The 17,299-nt window shown below is 37.3% G+C and overlaps 1 protein-coding gene across 3 annotated transcripts in view; it reads left to right on the top strand.

Annotated features, from left to right (window-relative positions):
• Positions 1-17,299, top strand: part of kuz (zinc-dependent metalloprotease kuz) — a 697,031-nt gene that overhangs the window by 576,172 nt on the left and 103,560 nt on the right. For all 3 annotated transcript variants that reach the window (XM_068226622.1, XM_068226623.1, XM_068226621.1), the window contains exons 3-5: positions 7,645-7,833; positions 7,967-8,274; positions 9,016-9,168. In XM_068226622.1, the coding sequence (XP_068082723.1) occupies positions 7,645-7,833; positions 7,967-8,274; positions 9,016-9,168 (650 nt within the window). The remainder of the gene's footprint in view (positions 1-7,644; positions 7,834-7,966; positions 8,275-9,015; positions 9,169-17,299) is intronic.

The raw sequence follows: 17,299 nt of genomic DNA, 5'->3' as shown, positions 1-17,299 counted from the left end.
CTATGAGCGGCGCCGTGGGTCAGCATTGCCTGTGATGGGTCCCCACTATGTTGAGGAACACCACGGGATAGTGCGCGTCCCTGTGGTTAGTACACTCGGTGAGGAGCCTTATCGGTTTGCGTTGGCTATGAGTGGCGCCATTGTGTTAGACACACCATAGGTCTGCGTTACTTATACGATGTACAATACTTGTGAGTAGTACCATCTTGTGTGGAACACCGCGAGTCTTCGCTACTTTTGATTAGTACCCCAACATGACAAATACCATGGTTCTACTTTACTCGCGACATGTACCATTCTGTGGGACCTTAGACATGGATTTTGCACCCCTTTGGTCATCAAGCATCATTGTGCTTTCTAAGGGGTCCCTTGGTCTGTAATACTATTATTTCCGATCTTTTTTTGCATCTGATCCACTGTTTTTCCTCTTTTTTTTGGGTTTATGTCCATCCATTCATTCTTCATGACATTTTTTTATTTTATTTACCTTTTCAGATTCTCTAACCTACCACAATGATTCAAAATTCTGACATTCCACTCTCCAACTCACAGAATGTCGGTATCCATCTTCCTGATGATTGCCCCCTCTCGTGTAATCCTCACCTGGAGATCCGGAATATTTAATCTGGGAGGAAGCCATCATCAGTGCAGCATTCATACAGAGAGAGCTGCACGTCCTTGGGAGTTAGTGACGGCTGTAGTTTCCCGTTGTTTTCAGACGTGTAGCAGTATCAGCATTGTGAAGTGATAAACTATTATTACAAGGCCATATCAGTCAATCATCTAGACTGCCACCCTTGCAACTTCTGAAAGGCTGCTACCCCCCTTTCGTTGAACCATTCGTTACTCTTGTCTCTCAATAGATACCCATCCATTATGGTTGCACCTACCACTCAGCTATCTGCTTCACTGGGATGCACAAGCCTTCCCACTGCGGCATGGTCACATGGTTCACAGGGGAGGCCGATATATGTATGTGGCAAAAAAATATAGAATTTCTTTAAGAATGGTTAAGTCTTGAATTTCATAATGAAGTGAACAGATTAGTGATTCTGGTTACATTATCCTAAAATAGATAGTATGTTCTTACAGACGATACAGTAAAGATATTCTGTTAAATATACAATTGAAATTGCAGTAAGTTGATTGGATGCTGGGTCATGTTTCATAAAATACAAACACAAGGATTCCAACAGTTAGAAAACAAAACCGCATATAACAGTTGATACCAAATTCCCCTAGAGATGATGGGGTGTTGTCCAACATACTCGACTACATAAAGGAAGAAAACATAAGAGGATATTTAAGAGGCTGCCATTTTCCCTTCTAAGATACAAAGCTCTCAACTGACACAGTAAATACACTTACCAGATCTGTTATAGCGTAGAGGTTGTACATCAATAAACCGTTCCATTAGTAATGAAGTTAATGCTGGGGCTGTACCTTAATTAAGGCCATGACCGCTTCCTTCCAACTCCTAGGCCTTTCCTATTCCATCGTTGCCATAAGACCTATCTGTGTCGGTGCGATGTAAAGCCACTAATGAAGTTAGAAAGTTATAACTCTTAGTCTGCACACAATCCATCTGAGGTGCTGATGAATGAAGTGCATTCACTCTCATACATTAAGCCTATAATCTGAGTCCCATATTTCTTATAATAATAAAATTGCACAATTGTTGAAGAAATATCCATCAAGAAAAAAAGGTTGTTAGCATTTGTGTAAGGAAATCTCATCCTGATGTTCAACAACTGAGATATGTATCTCATCAGGCAAATATTTTTGCCAATGCTCCTGAATCATAATTGTCCTCTCCGTCTTTCTCAATGATTAAAGATAATTCTCCCTGTTCTGACTCAAATGTTAATCAATTACAATCAGAAATTACAGAATGGAAAAGGAAATTTGAGGAAAAATGGATGATCAGTTTTCAGCAAGAGTACATGAATTTACACAATTCATTGCCAAAGCTGTTGATATTCTTCCTGGACCTAAGCACCTTGCTTGCAGGTATTATGAAGTGAGGAAAGATGGGAAGGACCTAAATATTCAGAGGAAATACACACAATCATCAAACCGTGAAAGGCAAACAAAGAGTGATAAAGCAGAGACAAGCAAAATATGAATATCAGTTAATACAATATCAGTATTATAACCAGAAGAGAAAGCAGTTCAGTGTTCTTCGTAATAGTTGACCCCAGTGCAAAATTCCTATTCAGAATATAGAAAATCATTTTCCCCAGATTTTTCAGTCTGTAATGACTATCAGAAGTTTGTATCCAAATAATTTACCTAATTCTCAGAGAATTATTGTAGTTGATACGTATCAGTGCATCATTTTGAAAGAGGAAATTCTATCAGCAAATCACAAAATAGCAGTTGATACTTCACCCGGCCTTGATTAGGTATTAATGAGGGTTGTCAGAGAGGACTCATAGTTGCTGATATAATTGTTCTTATAGCTACACTTATGTTAGAGACATCACATGAAGCACCCTGTTTCAAGAAAGCAAGAAGAGTACAAATATTAAAATCTGAAGATGTCACACTCAAATTGGTGGCCAGTCACAATTGTTTAAGTTTTGAGAAGAGTGATTTAATTCTCAGCCAGAAGTTAAGCGAATTCTTAGTATTTAATGAGCACCAAAGTGGTTTCACAAATTCACCTGGCACAACACTGAACACATCCATATTGCAGTCAGTATTAAAATGTGTGAAGAATAAATAGGAGCAATGCTACTATTTTCTTGACATTCACAAAGCCTTCAACAAAGCCACGAACATCTTAGAAAAACATTGGAAAAGTATGCTTCTTCCTCACGACTTTATTCCCTGGTTTTCTCATTTCAAGGAGGAAATCAAACACAAATTGAAAGTAACCATTTAAAAACCAAGCCAATACCACTTACAAGTCAGTATGTATCAAAATTGTTCATGGTAAACTCATTGCTGAAGATATCATAATTTACAGATGACACATTAGGAGCATTTCTCTGGGAGAGTTGAGCAGATATTTGAAAATGAATTATCACATTCAACTCTCAGGCTCCAATGTTTGATCTAAGATACAAGTTAAAATCTCTTTCATCCTCACCTCTTCTGAAAATTAGTAAAAATATCTGTATTCTCAGTAACTCAATTTGTCCATCTCTTGAATACCAGTTCCAGACAATTCCCTCTGAGTAAATTCCTTTCTTTGAAGATTCAGATGAAATGCTCATTGAAAGAAATCTTACACTGATAAACCAGACGCCATGTTATACAGTCCCAGGAAATTCAAGGGACTAGGACTACTCCATTCGTGTTGGTAGGAAGTTCTTCAATGCATTAATGCCCTTAGAATACACTTTAATTCCAGAGATCCTTACATACTAAATACAAGGGAACCAAAAAAAGACAGGCTCAGTTATTTGAAAAGGCTTCATGTATCACTAGATGACAACATGTGGAGCAAGAAAGATGGTTTTTAGACCACCTGAAAATAAGAACCAAGTTGAGAGAAGTTGAATTTAATAAGTGGTGTGACCTCCCACAGAAGGGGAAAGGAGTTATCCTTTTTCGTCAACACCCTCCAGCCAATCAATGGGTTAGTTGTCTACAACGATTATCTTGTCGTGAATGGTGTATTGCCTTGAAAAGAACAGGCAACGTAGCAGCCATATGAGCTATTCCAGGCAGGACTGTGGACAGTAACTGTCGTCAGCGCTGCCATAACGAGGTAGAAACGCTTGCTCACATCCTTGGTTACTAAAGCCATTGCAAAGCTCTACGAAATACAAGGCATTATAAAATGTGATCTGCCATTACACAATCGTTAAGGAACTCGGGCTTTACTGACTCCGAGGAGGTTCATGGTCTCTCTGTTACAGGCAGCACCCTTCAAATTAACATGATAGCCTTCAAAGACCCTCAAAAGGGCTCTATAATAGATCTGATGTCAGATTTGAAATGTCTGAAACAAAACCCAGTGAGGTTCACAAGGAAAGGAAATCAACATATGAACCAACCATCCAATTTTATCAACAAGAGTACCACTTGGATGACACAGAGTCAGTCATCGAATTAACGGTTGGGAGGAGCCATTCCTCTTTATTTATTTTTTTCGTTAGGTTTTGCTAATCATTAATGATGATCAGGCATTAATAAGAGAGGTTGCTGGACTGCCTTGAAGAACCAAATCTCCCAAACTTTTCAATGAAACCACATATATCAAAAATACTAACCAACCAACGCCTCAGAATTACTTTTAAATTTTTCTCGTTTTCCTGTATACATTGTCCTCAGGGGCAATCTCCAGTTGGGAAAAGTCAAATAAAAACTAGCTGACAGAAGCATAATAGAAAAAAATTGTATAAAATAGTGACCTAAGTTCACTTTGCAACTGTACTGGATTGGTGTATCTACAAATTATAAAATGCACTTATAGCTACTCCATACACATCATAGTGGAACTGTACCTTCTTATAAGATTTAATAGCTATAGTACATCCATATTGATTTGAAGCAGTTAGTGCAGTAAACTGTTGGAAGCTGACCTCAGTGATGCAGTTGGCAAGTCATTGTCCTTCTGTTCTTAGCCCACCTGATTCAATCCTGGCTAATGACAATTGTATTTGAGTTTATTTAAATACTACACTGCTATAGCTCCTTATTGTTGTCTTCTGTCACATTAAAAACTCCTGTGGGACAAAATTCCAATACCCTGATGTCTTTTAGAATCCGTAGCAATTGAACGGATGTTAAACGATGAATACATTTATTATCAAACTACAGGGTGCAGCCATCAGCATTCCAGCATACTCAGTTCTGTTACTAGATTGTTTAAGCTCATCTAATATTTTTACTAACAAAACCCACGAACTTCAGTTGAATGGTAAGGATTGTAGAGGTCATATGCAGGATCTCCACTTCATAAATTATCAGGGTACATAACATATACCAGGGTATACTCTTTTAAAACGTGCCAAGTACTTCCCCCCCCCCCCCCCCCCTCGTGGTTTAATGTCACACTAACACATACAGGTTTGCTGCTGTGGTGGGATGAGAAAGGACTAAGAAGTTAGAGACCATGGCCTTAATTGAGGTACAGCCTTGGTATTTACTGATGGGAAAATGAGAAACCATGCAAAAACATCTGATTGTGATGCCATACTGCTGGTGGGGGCATTCAAAGCCCGCCATCGTCCAAATAGACCAAATTTAATGATGTCTGGATCCCTAGGTGTAGATTGCAAATGTGGTATCACTTTGATAATTCATAACTTTCTGGGGTTAGGTTAATGATTAACTGATCTATTTCCTTGGTGACAGTTTTCCCTTATGAGAATTGAACTGTGAAGTAATGAAATATCAGAACACTGGGTTGCATGATTAGCATAGTGTCTTAGCTGCTTGCTTTCCACCCAGTTAGTCAGTGTTTGATTCCTGGTCGATCCCTAGTTGGATTTTTCTCCTGAAAAATCATGTTGCATCAGGAAGGGCATCTGGCTTTTAACCCCTGGCCAAAACATAAAATTTACCAGCTGTCTCCACCACATGCAGAAATACCTGGGATAAGCAGAAGGAAAAAAATAAAAATAAAAATCAGAACACTGGTTGAAGCTTTACTTCATACAAATACTAGCAGTTTAGTTGTTGAAGTATGATATGCTGGACTTAACAGAATAATCGATAAATACACATAGTACTGACAATAATGGCTAAGAATGAAAGCTGTCTGATTGTGATGACATACATACATACATACATACATTCATACATGCATCATTATAGACTGTTATGCCTTTCACCGTTCAGTCCGCAAGCCTCGGTGAATTGACTAAATGTCGCCACAGTCCTCTATTTGCAACTAGTGCTTTGGCCTCATTTAGTTCTATTTGGTCTCCCTGTACTTCTCTTACTCTCCATAACAGAGTCCTTTATTCTCCTAGGTAACCTATCCTCCTCCATTCGCCTCACATGAGCCCACCACCGAACCTGGTTTATGCATACAGCTTCATCCATCAAGTTCATTCCTAACTTAGCCTTTATCTCATTCCGAGTACCCTCCTGCCATTGTTCCTACCTGTTTATACCAGCAATCATTCTCGCTACTTTTATGTCTGTTACTTCTTACTTATAAGATATCCTGAGTCCACCCAGCTTTTGCTCTCGTAAAGCAAAGTTGGTCTGAAAACAGACCGAAGTAAAGATAGTTTCGTTTGGGAGCTAACTTCCTTCTTACAGAATGCTGTTGATCGCAACTGCGAGCTCACTGCACTAGCTTTACTGCACCTTGATTCAATCTCACTTACTATAGTACCATCCTGGGAGAACACACATCCTAAATACTTGAAATTATCTACCTGTTCCAGCTTTGTATCACCAATTTGACATTCAGTTTGTTGAATTTCTTACCTACTGACATCAATTCATTCTTCGAAAAGGTAATTTTCATACCATGCCTTATGAAAGCAAAATAAATTATAATATGAGGTGGCTTTGAAATGTTTAGCATTTTTTAAATTTTTATTTATCAGTTTCAGATATTTAAAATTTAATTTTAAAGTTACCTATTGGTTAATTATGTTGATTGAAATATTTAAGACTGTATAAGATAGCCATAATTTAAAGTAATTGGCAGTGTCCATGTCACCCTTTTAATGGGATTGAAACTTACCCATAGAAGTTATTCAAGAGAGAAGGCATTAATCCTGTAAGGTTCAGTTTCTCCCCCACAGTGAAATTAGCCTGTTGTTATAGTAGTTTTAGCAGTTTTAGCACTTCTTCTGATTGATCGTTGCCTACGAGATCTCGTAGGCAACGGATTAATATAACAGTGAACTCTTGAAGGCCATGCTTTATAGCTGCAGACGCTTAAGTGCAGCTGGTATCCAGAATTCGGGAGATAGCGGATTAGAACCCCCACTGTCAGCAGCCCCGAAGAGGTTTTCCATGATTTTCCATTTTCACACCATGCAAATGCCGGGGCTGTACCTTAATTAAGGCCATGGCTGCTTCCTTCCCACTCCTAGCCATTTCCTATCTTCATCGCTATCTGTGTCGGTCCGACATAAAACAACTTGTTAAAAAAACTCTTGAAGTAAGAAGTATGTAATCCATCTACTGAATAAAACTAACACTTAGGTGTTTCTTTTTAATTTTATCTTTGTGAGTTGTGATTTTTTTGGGGGTTAAAAATCACTCTTTCTTTTACAAAATACACATTTCAAGTAGGTACTTTTCTTATACTGTAATACTAGAATAGATCCCTTGAATTAACAAGAAATTTTATTTGGCAGACATGTAGAGATGAACTCGAAAATACCAGGAATTGTTATATGATGAGTATGATGACTGAAATGACATCGCAGTTTTGTTGTTTGTTGTATAATGGATGTTAGTGATTGTTGTTTTAATATCATTAGTTATATTACCACTGTTTATGTTTAGTTTTAAGTGATAGGAAAGAAAATTTTATACAATTTTAGTATTCTGAGATCAGAATGAATATATTTATTGATAAAAAAGAAATTTGTATAAAGTTGTACAATTAATTTATTTTCACTTACAATATTCTAGAATTTCAGTTTGCATTTTCTTTCTTCTTATGCATTTTATGTTGTAATGCAGGATCAGTAAATATGCTATTTTTCTTTGTTCCAGGAGAGCCAGGAAGTCATGTATTTGGCTCGATAAGTGATGGTGTGTTTGAAGGAAAAATAATATCAAATAAAGGGTCTTTTTATGTTGAAAGAGCGCACAGATACTTTCCCAAAGATTCAAACCAAAGTTTTCATTCAGTGATATACAAAGAAAGTGATGTTGAAGATCCATATGAAAATATCCGAACAGGTTGGTTATCTGATGAATTATTATTGTAATTGTGTAGTCGATGGTTGTTCGGACTTATAGTAACTTATGTAGTTTTGTTTACTTGACTACATTATATTTGTTTGTCTGCTACTACTTAAAACTCTTTACTCAGGTCATGTTGGTGGCTGTGGCATCAATGACGACATCCTTCAGTGGATGGACCATGTCCAGAACTCTGCTGTGGAGGAAGACATGCCACCTCCACCTCCTCCCTCTGAGAGGAGACAACAAGATATTCATTCTCCTGAGGAACTTCTCCTTAAGGAACCGCAAGAAGCTCAGTATAAATATAGTCGAGAAGCCAATGAGGGAATACATACACGCAGTAAGAGAGCGACACGGCCTAAAGGGGATAACAAGAACACGTGCTCACTCTTCATCCAGACAGATCCACTTATCTGGAGACATGTTTCAGAACAAGTATGTACTAGCAATGGTATCTGTAAACAGTAATAACAGTATAAAAGTAGTTCACAAAAGAGACTTCAAACACAAAAAAGAAATACATTGTGATTGTTAGAAAGACAATATAGTAGGTTTGAAAAACATTGAAAAATCTGACTGTCTACTTTGATGCAATAGATATCTCAGCAACTAGTCTTAAGAGCTTTGTGATTGTTGTTTTATGATACAAAAGAGCAATTCAAATACAGGTATTGATTTCAGTCCTATTTTGTGATAAGGCTAATTAAAATTCTATAAAATATCTCTGAATATAATTCACAGTAACAAAAATTATGATACTCCTCCCAATCTTAGTCTCCTTTCTGTATCAGACCATTTTATTATTATTATTATTATTATTATTATTATTATTATTATTTTAACTTTATCTACTGCTTGTAAACATCCTTTGTTTGATTACTACAGGCTTTGTTTTTCATTATTTTAAATATGGCTTAAATTGTATTCAAAAGTGACAGTTGCATTTTATGGATATTTCAGTAAATCTTAAGTCATTGTGATTCAGATTTCTTGTAAAATTCCTGGCTCAGAAACATATGATCAGGAGATTTAAAGTCATGTAAAACTTTCAACTTGATTGCTTATTTTTTCCTTCTGTAGTATAAGATTTTTCTTGCTTATACATGTTTAGTGCATCAGTTGGGAGTACCACGACATATAAGCGTACTGTATCAGCATTTGATTTTGTGTTTCCAGGTTGGAAATGATCCAGGAAAGACTAAGACTCGAGAAGAGATCCTTTCATTAATTGCTCATCATGTTACTGCAGTCAACTACATTTACAGGGATACAAAATTTGATGGCAGGGTGCAACACAGAAACATAAAATTTGAAGTTCAAAGGATAAAGGTAAAAAAAAAAAAAAAAAAACCAACAGCTCTCTAATATTGAGTTTTATAGGAATTTATTGGGGGGGGGGGGGGATTCTTTCATAGTGCGATCTTTCTTCTACTTGTGAAAAAACAATACCTATATTTTTATTTTTCCTCTATATTTTGTCAAACACTTCAATTACCTACTGTGATGGTCTTGTCATTTACTTTCCAAACATCTTCCTTTGTACTACGGTGATCTGGTAGATTGTAAATCAGCAGGCGTTATGGATCCTTGGTGACACTACAATCTTTCATTGGGATATCTAATCTATTTCGACTGAGAGTAGACTCGATTTCTTTAGGTTGAATTTGTACCTCTCATTTGCAGTCTCATGCAATTTGGCATTCTCCATACTTTATAACATAACATTGTTATTGCCAGAGTCTACTTCTTTTTTTTAGCTTAGATGTTTTGGTTGCTTAATTTCCTTCTCCACATAGCAATACAATTATTGATCATTGGTGTTCTGTCTAAGACCAGTGCTCTAGATATAAAATCTTCATGTTTCTGAACTGTTGTTTTGCATGTAATATTCCATACAAGTATAGATATGTCTTTTGTTTCATTATCTTATTTCCATTGCTTTCCTCCATATGGATCTGCTAGGTAGAATACTTGATTGGAAATTTGATCCATATGTTTAGTTGTGGGTTTGAATCCTGGCATAGTTGCCATTCAAGAGCTTTACTAGAGAGAATTCCATGTTAGTAGCCTATTTTTTTTTTAAATAATGCTATTTGTTCGGGGCGTCGACCCATGTGGATCTTTTGCCCCTACTGGCACCATATTGTATGAACCTGCGTGTAATTGGAATGGTGGTAGTGTGGAATGTTGTATGTGAGGATAGGAAGATTAAGGATGTCACAGACACCCAGTCCCCAGGCCAGGGATATTAATCATTACAATTAAAAACCTCTGACCCGGCCGGGAGTCGAGCCCGGGGCCGCCGTTATTAGGCTTACTGGTAAGATAAGAACACCTTTTCAGGGGACAATTCCAGCCATCAGGCATCTCTTAAAATATAGCAACTAAAGGGACATTAAACACATGGTGTTTATTATGCTTGAACCATTTTTAGACATTTAAAGACATTAGTTAAACTGGACTTGTCAGAGTGAAGTGTTTTGGGTGATATTTACTCTGAGACGGGATGAAGAATTTTTTTATAAGGAAAAAAAAAAAGTATTTTCCTGGTAGAGAAAGCTGTAATAAATACTTATCTGGTTAATACTAAGAGTATATTAGTCCCTTAACTCAACATACGGAGTTGGATTCATCCAGCATGATTCAGAACTTCTATGAAATTGTTGAACTTCAAAGCACATATATGAAAATGAAAATCCACAGCCTGTGTCCAATCATTCGACTGGTCAGGAATGGAATGAATGAAGCCCCCATCTAGTGGTGAGGATAGGAATTGTGCTGGCTGCCAAAGCTTGTCACACTCCTCTGGGGCAACAATTAATGCCTAACAGATGAAATGAAATATTGGAGAGTGTTGTTGGAATGAAAGATGACAGGGAAAACCGGAGTACCCGGAGAAAAACTTGTCCCACCTCCGTTTTGTCCAGAACAAATTTCACATGGAGTGACCAAGATTTGAACCACAGGCTGGCACACTGCCACCTGAGCCACGGAGGTTCGCCAAATACTCATATGTATGTGTTGAAAATAAATTCCTAAAAACGGAAAAGGTTGTTAAACAACGTAAACCCATTTGGACATCGTTTCCTGAGACATTCAGAGATCTGATGCAGAGTTTGACCATCAAGCAAATTGAATATGAATTGACACGGAAGAAGTTGGTGATGTTGGCGAGGTTGGTATGGAACTTTCACTGCTTGCTGAAAAGATACTTGAATTGGTGCTAGACGGTTAAGAAGAATCCTACAACTGTGAGTACTGTGTTGCTGAAAATTATGAAGCTAATTTTGATCGAACAAGGTTGAAGATGTCAAATATTAATTTTGACGTTGCTTTAGAAGTGGAAACAAATCACAGGTCTGAGGTTTCATCAGCTATAAAGAATTAGAGAAACATGCAGGTAACATTGAAGGCTGTTAGGATCTGGAGCATGTTAAACCTAAGCACCTGAATTTGTTTAGCTGGTCATATATCTCTACTCGCATTTAATTTTCTGGAAATGAATGACTATACTGCTATCTGTTCTTTAGGCTAAAGTAATTTATTTGCAAAGCTCAAGCTGGTTTAAAAGACTGTACATGCTTTGACAAACACTGAATATGCAGAATTTATAAATGTCTCTGTGTGTATTCACTTATTAAATTATGCAAAAACTTCATAAAATCAGCATGGGTAGGTTTGTGGATTACCCAGTCAGAGCAACCATCATCTTCTAATGGACTGGAGCTTTCTTCAACTTAAGATTTGCTGGATAGTTTTGAAGCACCCCAATACCCGGAACAGTTTCAACATACAAGCCTAAAGGGTAAGAGAATTCACAAAAACTCTGAGATAGAGCCACAAGACGAGTTCCATTGTTTAATGCAGTGCACCAAACCTGATAGCTGAGTTACAGAATTGATTAATAGTTTCCTCACTATTGCTGAGAACTATCCAAAAATGAAAGGTAGCCAAAAAATTAGATTTTGATGTGAAGACCTGTTAACTGAATACTACGTGAGGGAATTTCTTGGATTGGTCACACACAGTGCATCGAATAACAATGCAAAACCAGGCATAACTGCATTGTATGATGGTTATGCACATGGTTATGAAGGTATTTAGGGGCTACAGTAAGGATGTAAAGGATAGGGCATATAAGTCTCTGGTAAGACCCCAACTAGGCCATGGTTCCAGTGTATGGGACCGTCACCGGATTACTTGATTCAAGAACTGAAAAATATTTAGAGGTTACAGTAAGGATGTAAAGGAGAGGGCATATAAGACCCCAACTAGGGCATGGTTCCAGTGTATGGGACCGTTACTGGATTACTTGATTCAAGAACTGGAAAAATCCAAAGAAAAGCAGATCAATTTGTTCTGGGTGATTTCTGACAAAAGAGTAGCGTTACAAAAATGTTGCAAAGTTTGGGCTGGGAAGACTTGTTAGAAATGAAACAAGCTGATCGACTAAGTGGTATGTTACATGTTATAATTCTCATGTTAGGTCAGTATTGAAATGTATGTATTACAAGTAATTAACCTCATTTTTGGTCCGTATTGACGACAGTGATTACATACAATTTACAAAATATTCGTTTAATGTTAACCTAGTCAATACTTACAATACCACATTTTGTGGTTAAAAAATTATAAAATACAAAGTATGTTACAAGTGTTATTTTTTTTAAATATCCACCTATTCACAAAGTATGTTACAAGTGTTATTTTTTTTTAAATATCCACCTATTCAATTCAATTGAATTCAAAATGGTATTCAATTCAATAGGTGGATATTAAAAAAGAATAACACTTGTAACATACTTCGTAATTAAGTGGTATGTTCAGAGCTGTCAGTGGAGATATGGCGTGGAATGACATTAGTAGATGAATCAGTTTGTGTGGTGTCTTTAAAAGTAGAGAAGATCACAATATAAAGATAAAGTTGGAATTCAAGAGGACAAATTGGGGCAAATATTTGTTTATAGGAAGGGGAGTTAGGGATTGGAATAACTTACCAAGGGAGATCTTCAATACATTTCCAATTTCTTTGCAATCATTCAAGAACAGGCTAAGAAAACAACAGATAGGGAATTTGCCACCTGGGCGACTACCCTAAATGCAGATCAGTAGCGATTGATTTAAAATAGAATGTCAGTTAAGATGATTCGATAAGTGTGAAAAGGGACAAATATGGACCTATTTTTTTTGCTATTTGCTTTTTATGTCGCACCGACACAGATAGGTCTTATGGCGACGATGGAACAGGAAAGGCCTAGGAATGGGAAGGAAGCAGCCGTGGCCTTAATTAAGGTACAGCCCCAGCATTTGCCTGGTGTGAAAATGGGAAACCACGGAAAACCATCTTCAGGGCTGCCGACAGTGAGGTTCGAACCCACTATCTCCCGGATGCAAGCTCACAGCGGCGCGCCCCTAACTGCACAGCCAACTCGCCCGGTCAAATATGGACCTATACTATTCCCTACTCTAGAGTCTTTCTTACCAGAAGAGGTTCTAAGAGTGTAGATTAGATCTTGGTCATCTAAACGTGTTGATTTAGGTGGCATACAATGAGATAAACTTGAATGAAATTGAAGGAGAGGAAAGAATGTGATTTTCTTGAGCAGGATATGATTTATCTGACAGAAAATATCAAGATAGAATTAGGAGGAAAGTTTCAGAAAATGAAAGTTTATCCACTGCAAGTGCTTTGTTCTCAAGTAAGTTCAAAAGTAAAATCAAAAGGTATGTATTTTGCAGGAAACAGCACAGCAGGAGGGAAAAAAAAAAAAAACAAAAAAAAAAAAAAACATCTTGGTCGACAGATGAGCTTGGAAGACAAATGCACTAGGTTAGCTGAAGAGGAATGTTGTTTGGCATATTTAAGGTTAGATCATTAGGCTATGAACTGCAAGGCAAATGTTAATTGTCCTTTGTGTAGGAAGCAGTATGTTGTCATTGTGTGCTCTAAACTGGCAACAAAAAGACCTGAAGAGAAAACAATTCTTAGAAAATCTGAAGATAAGCCATGCCAAAAATTCCTGAAGAGAAAGAATAATGAACCAGCATAGCAATGAATATATGGAGTTCTGAAAGAGAGGTATTTCTTCAAATGCTGTGTGTCAGGTAGAAACATAATGATTAAGGGAAGACAGACAGAGCTTTAATAGATAGTGGATTCTAAAGATCGTGCATATTGCAGAGGACAGCTAACAAAATGGGTATAAACCCCTGAAAACTGAGATACTGATTCTTAAGCTGTTTGGAGGTACTGAAGTTATGGTGAGCAGTTGTGATGGTTCATACAACAGTACTGTGTGATTAATAGACCAGAACATAATTTGTGGGAAAATCCCAAGACTGAAGTATGGAGCCTGGATGAAAGAAATAAAGCACACCAATATATGGTTTTTGGACTTTGGAGAAAATCCACTCGAGGTGTTTGGAGCTGATATTTCAAGAAGTATTTTGTCAGAAGAAATGCACAGCTAGTATTTGGATTGGTGGCTACGCTCGGATGGATGGTGAAAATTGTCTTCAGTATGGTGGGAGGGAACTCAGTGGTTAGGTCTTAGCAATTGTCAATGGCCTCGTGATAATGTGCGTAATGAAGACAAAATTAATGAAGGGGAAAAAAAAAAAAAAGATAAGAATTTCAACCGTTTTGGTTACTTCAGAGGTGGAAGGGAAATGGTATCTCTAATATTTTTTCCAATATACAAAGATTGTCAGAATGACAGCCTGGATTCTATGATTTACTCACAACGCAAGAAGGAAAGAGGACAGACACATTTCAAAGGATATGGAAGCTGAAGAAATACAAGAAGCTAAGGGAATATTACTGAGAATTGTAAAGAAAGAGCCATTCGATGAAAAGGTTAAAGGATCACACATTCTTTAAATGTCTCAGGAGTATTCGGGGGTAATGTTGGCTTGCTCAGAGTTAAGACAAGAATAAAAGCAGACGAAGTCATAAATTGATTCACATGCTGATTTATGGAAGATCATATAAAGTCATTGCATCCTGGTGCCCAAATTCTGCTCTTCGTATTATGAGAAAGGTTATGGATCATAAATGGCAGGGGAACTCTGTGAAAAGTGATTTATATCTGTATCAGGTGTTGGAGATGTGAAGCAAAATGAGTCAAAATGAAAGCTGGCCTCTTCCAGAAAATCGGGTGAGAGGCACTTCTGTCTTTAAAGTAGGTGGAGTAGATCTAGCTGGTCTTTTGTATCTTCATGGGGGGGGGGGAAAAACGTGGCCTGTGATTTTCACTTGTGCAGTTTTCTGAGCTGTGCATTTTGAGCTGCAGTTTTATGAGCTGCAAAATTTTTATCATACAAAATTTTGAGCTTGTCAGGACAATGTCTATTTCAGGATTTCTACAAGCATTAAGAAGGGGAAGACTGCAAAATCTCTTCAGTGACAAGGGAACTAATTTTTTAGTGTCAGACAATGCCTTCCACAATGTTGTTTGGGCAAAGCTAAAAGAAGAGACTGCTACTATGAGAATTATATCGAAATTCAGTCCTCCCACATCTGCATGATGGTCGCTTTTCGCTGTATTATTAGGAAATGTTGGTAATGCTGCTAGAGTGTGAGGCAGTTATTAATTCCCGACCATTAACTTGCTTGTCTGAAGATCAAGGATATTTAATAGCAATGACCCTTTGATGTTCCTTCTTCATGGCATAGCAATGGTGGGAGTATTCAATCTTGACCAAATAGACAAGATCAGTCACTGCAAATATTCCAACATCAACAGCGCCTCAGAGAAGAGTTATTAACTTTCGTACTGTATTGGTGTTTGAAGGTTGACCACTGTGATAGAGTCTCAGGCTCATTGATGTGCAATGTTACTTTTGGGCAGATTCCACCACTGCATTCAGTTGGATAAAGAAGGGTGGAACATGGGGTAGTTTTGTATGACAAAGTGAAGTAAATATTGTATTTCTCCCACAGAGAAGAGTTGGAGGCATGTACCAGACTGACTTAATCTATTTTATTTGCCTTCGTGAGGTTGCAGTGCGGACGAGTTGGAGGAGTCTAAGTGGTGAAGCTGGTTGAAGCTGGGGGAGGAAGAGTGGCCATGCGGTGAAGGAAGATGAAGTCAATCGTGAAAGAGGAAACAAAACTGTGACTAATGCTACCCTCTCTAGGGAGTCTCCTTGGTATCTTGAATACATTCCATTGAATGACAAGATTGTCAGATTGGTAGTTAGGATGTTGCAGTTTGTTAATAACACATGAAGGAACCCAAGAGAAAGTCTTGTGGGAGAGAGAACCATGGATGAAATAAAAATAAAAATAAAATAAAAATAAAAATAAAATAAAAGCATCAGAAGGGAGACTCATTGGATTAGCTCGAGAAGTGTTTTGGGGAGAAGGAATTTCCAGCTTGAAGTTACTTTGCACTTTCAAAGATGTTGAGAGAATTTTGCTAGTGAAAATAAATATTGAAAGAAAAGATAGCAAGGATTTCAGATGCCCAGTAGTATTGCCGAGTAAACATCGTCTGGTGCTACTTCTAATTTATGAGTATTATTATTATTATTATTATTATTATTATTATTATTATTATTATTATTATTATTATTATTACTATTATTATTATTATTATTATTATTATTATTATTATTATTATTATTATTATTCCAATGATGAGTTGAGATGATGTGCTCAGTTCTGTGTTATGAGTTGCCGATGTTTCACCATTCTTACGGTAGGTAGGCTTAACATTTTGTTAATCAAATCTTTTGTTATGTTGTGTACTTCATTTTACCATATGGATACCTTTTGACAAATTTATTGCAATTAGTTCTATGTACACAATTTTGTTTCTTCATGTAATTTTACTTTTTTTTAAAAAAGCAATTTTGTAAATGATTATGAATGTCTGGGAAAGGTTTGAAGTGAAGCATGTTTTGTTTGCGTGTGTGCTTGCAATGGGGAACGTGCAAGTCATGAGGACCAGAGTGCTCTAGCAGACTTCCTGAGTTCCCGTGCAGGCTAACACTGCGAGTTGCTAATGCAAATAGTTAGCAAGGAGCCATCATCGAGGGATAGTTTCATTTATGATTATTTAATGCCGTAAATTTCGGATCTGAAGGGGAATAAAATAATACCACAAAAGAGCAAGCTATTTCAAATGATGATATACGTGTTAAATAACAGTTTTTTTCAATTTGCTTTATGTCGCACTGACAGATAGCTCTTACTGGCGACAGTGGGATAGGAAAGGGCTAGGATCAGTAAGAAAATGACCGTGGCCTTAATTAAAGTACAGCCCCAGTATTTACCTGGTGTGAAGAACGATTAGCCGGGCTGAGTGGCTCAGACAGTTAAGGTGCTGACCTTCTGACCCCAAATTGGCAGGTTCAATCCTGGCTCAGTCCAGTGGTATTTGAAGGTGCTCAAATACGTCAGTCCCATGTCGGAAGATTTACTCACGGTTGCTGGCACGTAAAGGAACTCCCACTG

This window comes from Anabrus simplex, chromosome 3, assembly GCF_040414725.1.
Source record: "Anabrus simplex isolate iqAnaSimp1 chromosome 3, ASM4041472v1, whole genome shotgun sequence".
NCBI classification, from domain to species: Eukaryota; Metazoa; Arthropoda; class Insecta; order Orthoptera; family Tettigoniidae; genus Anabrus; species Anabrus simplex.
Note: the sequence above shows the minus strand (reverse complement) of the source record. Positions and strands in the feature narration are given on the sequence as shown.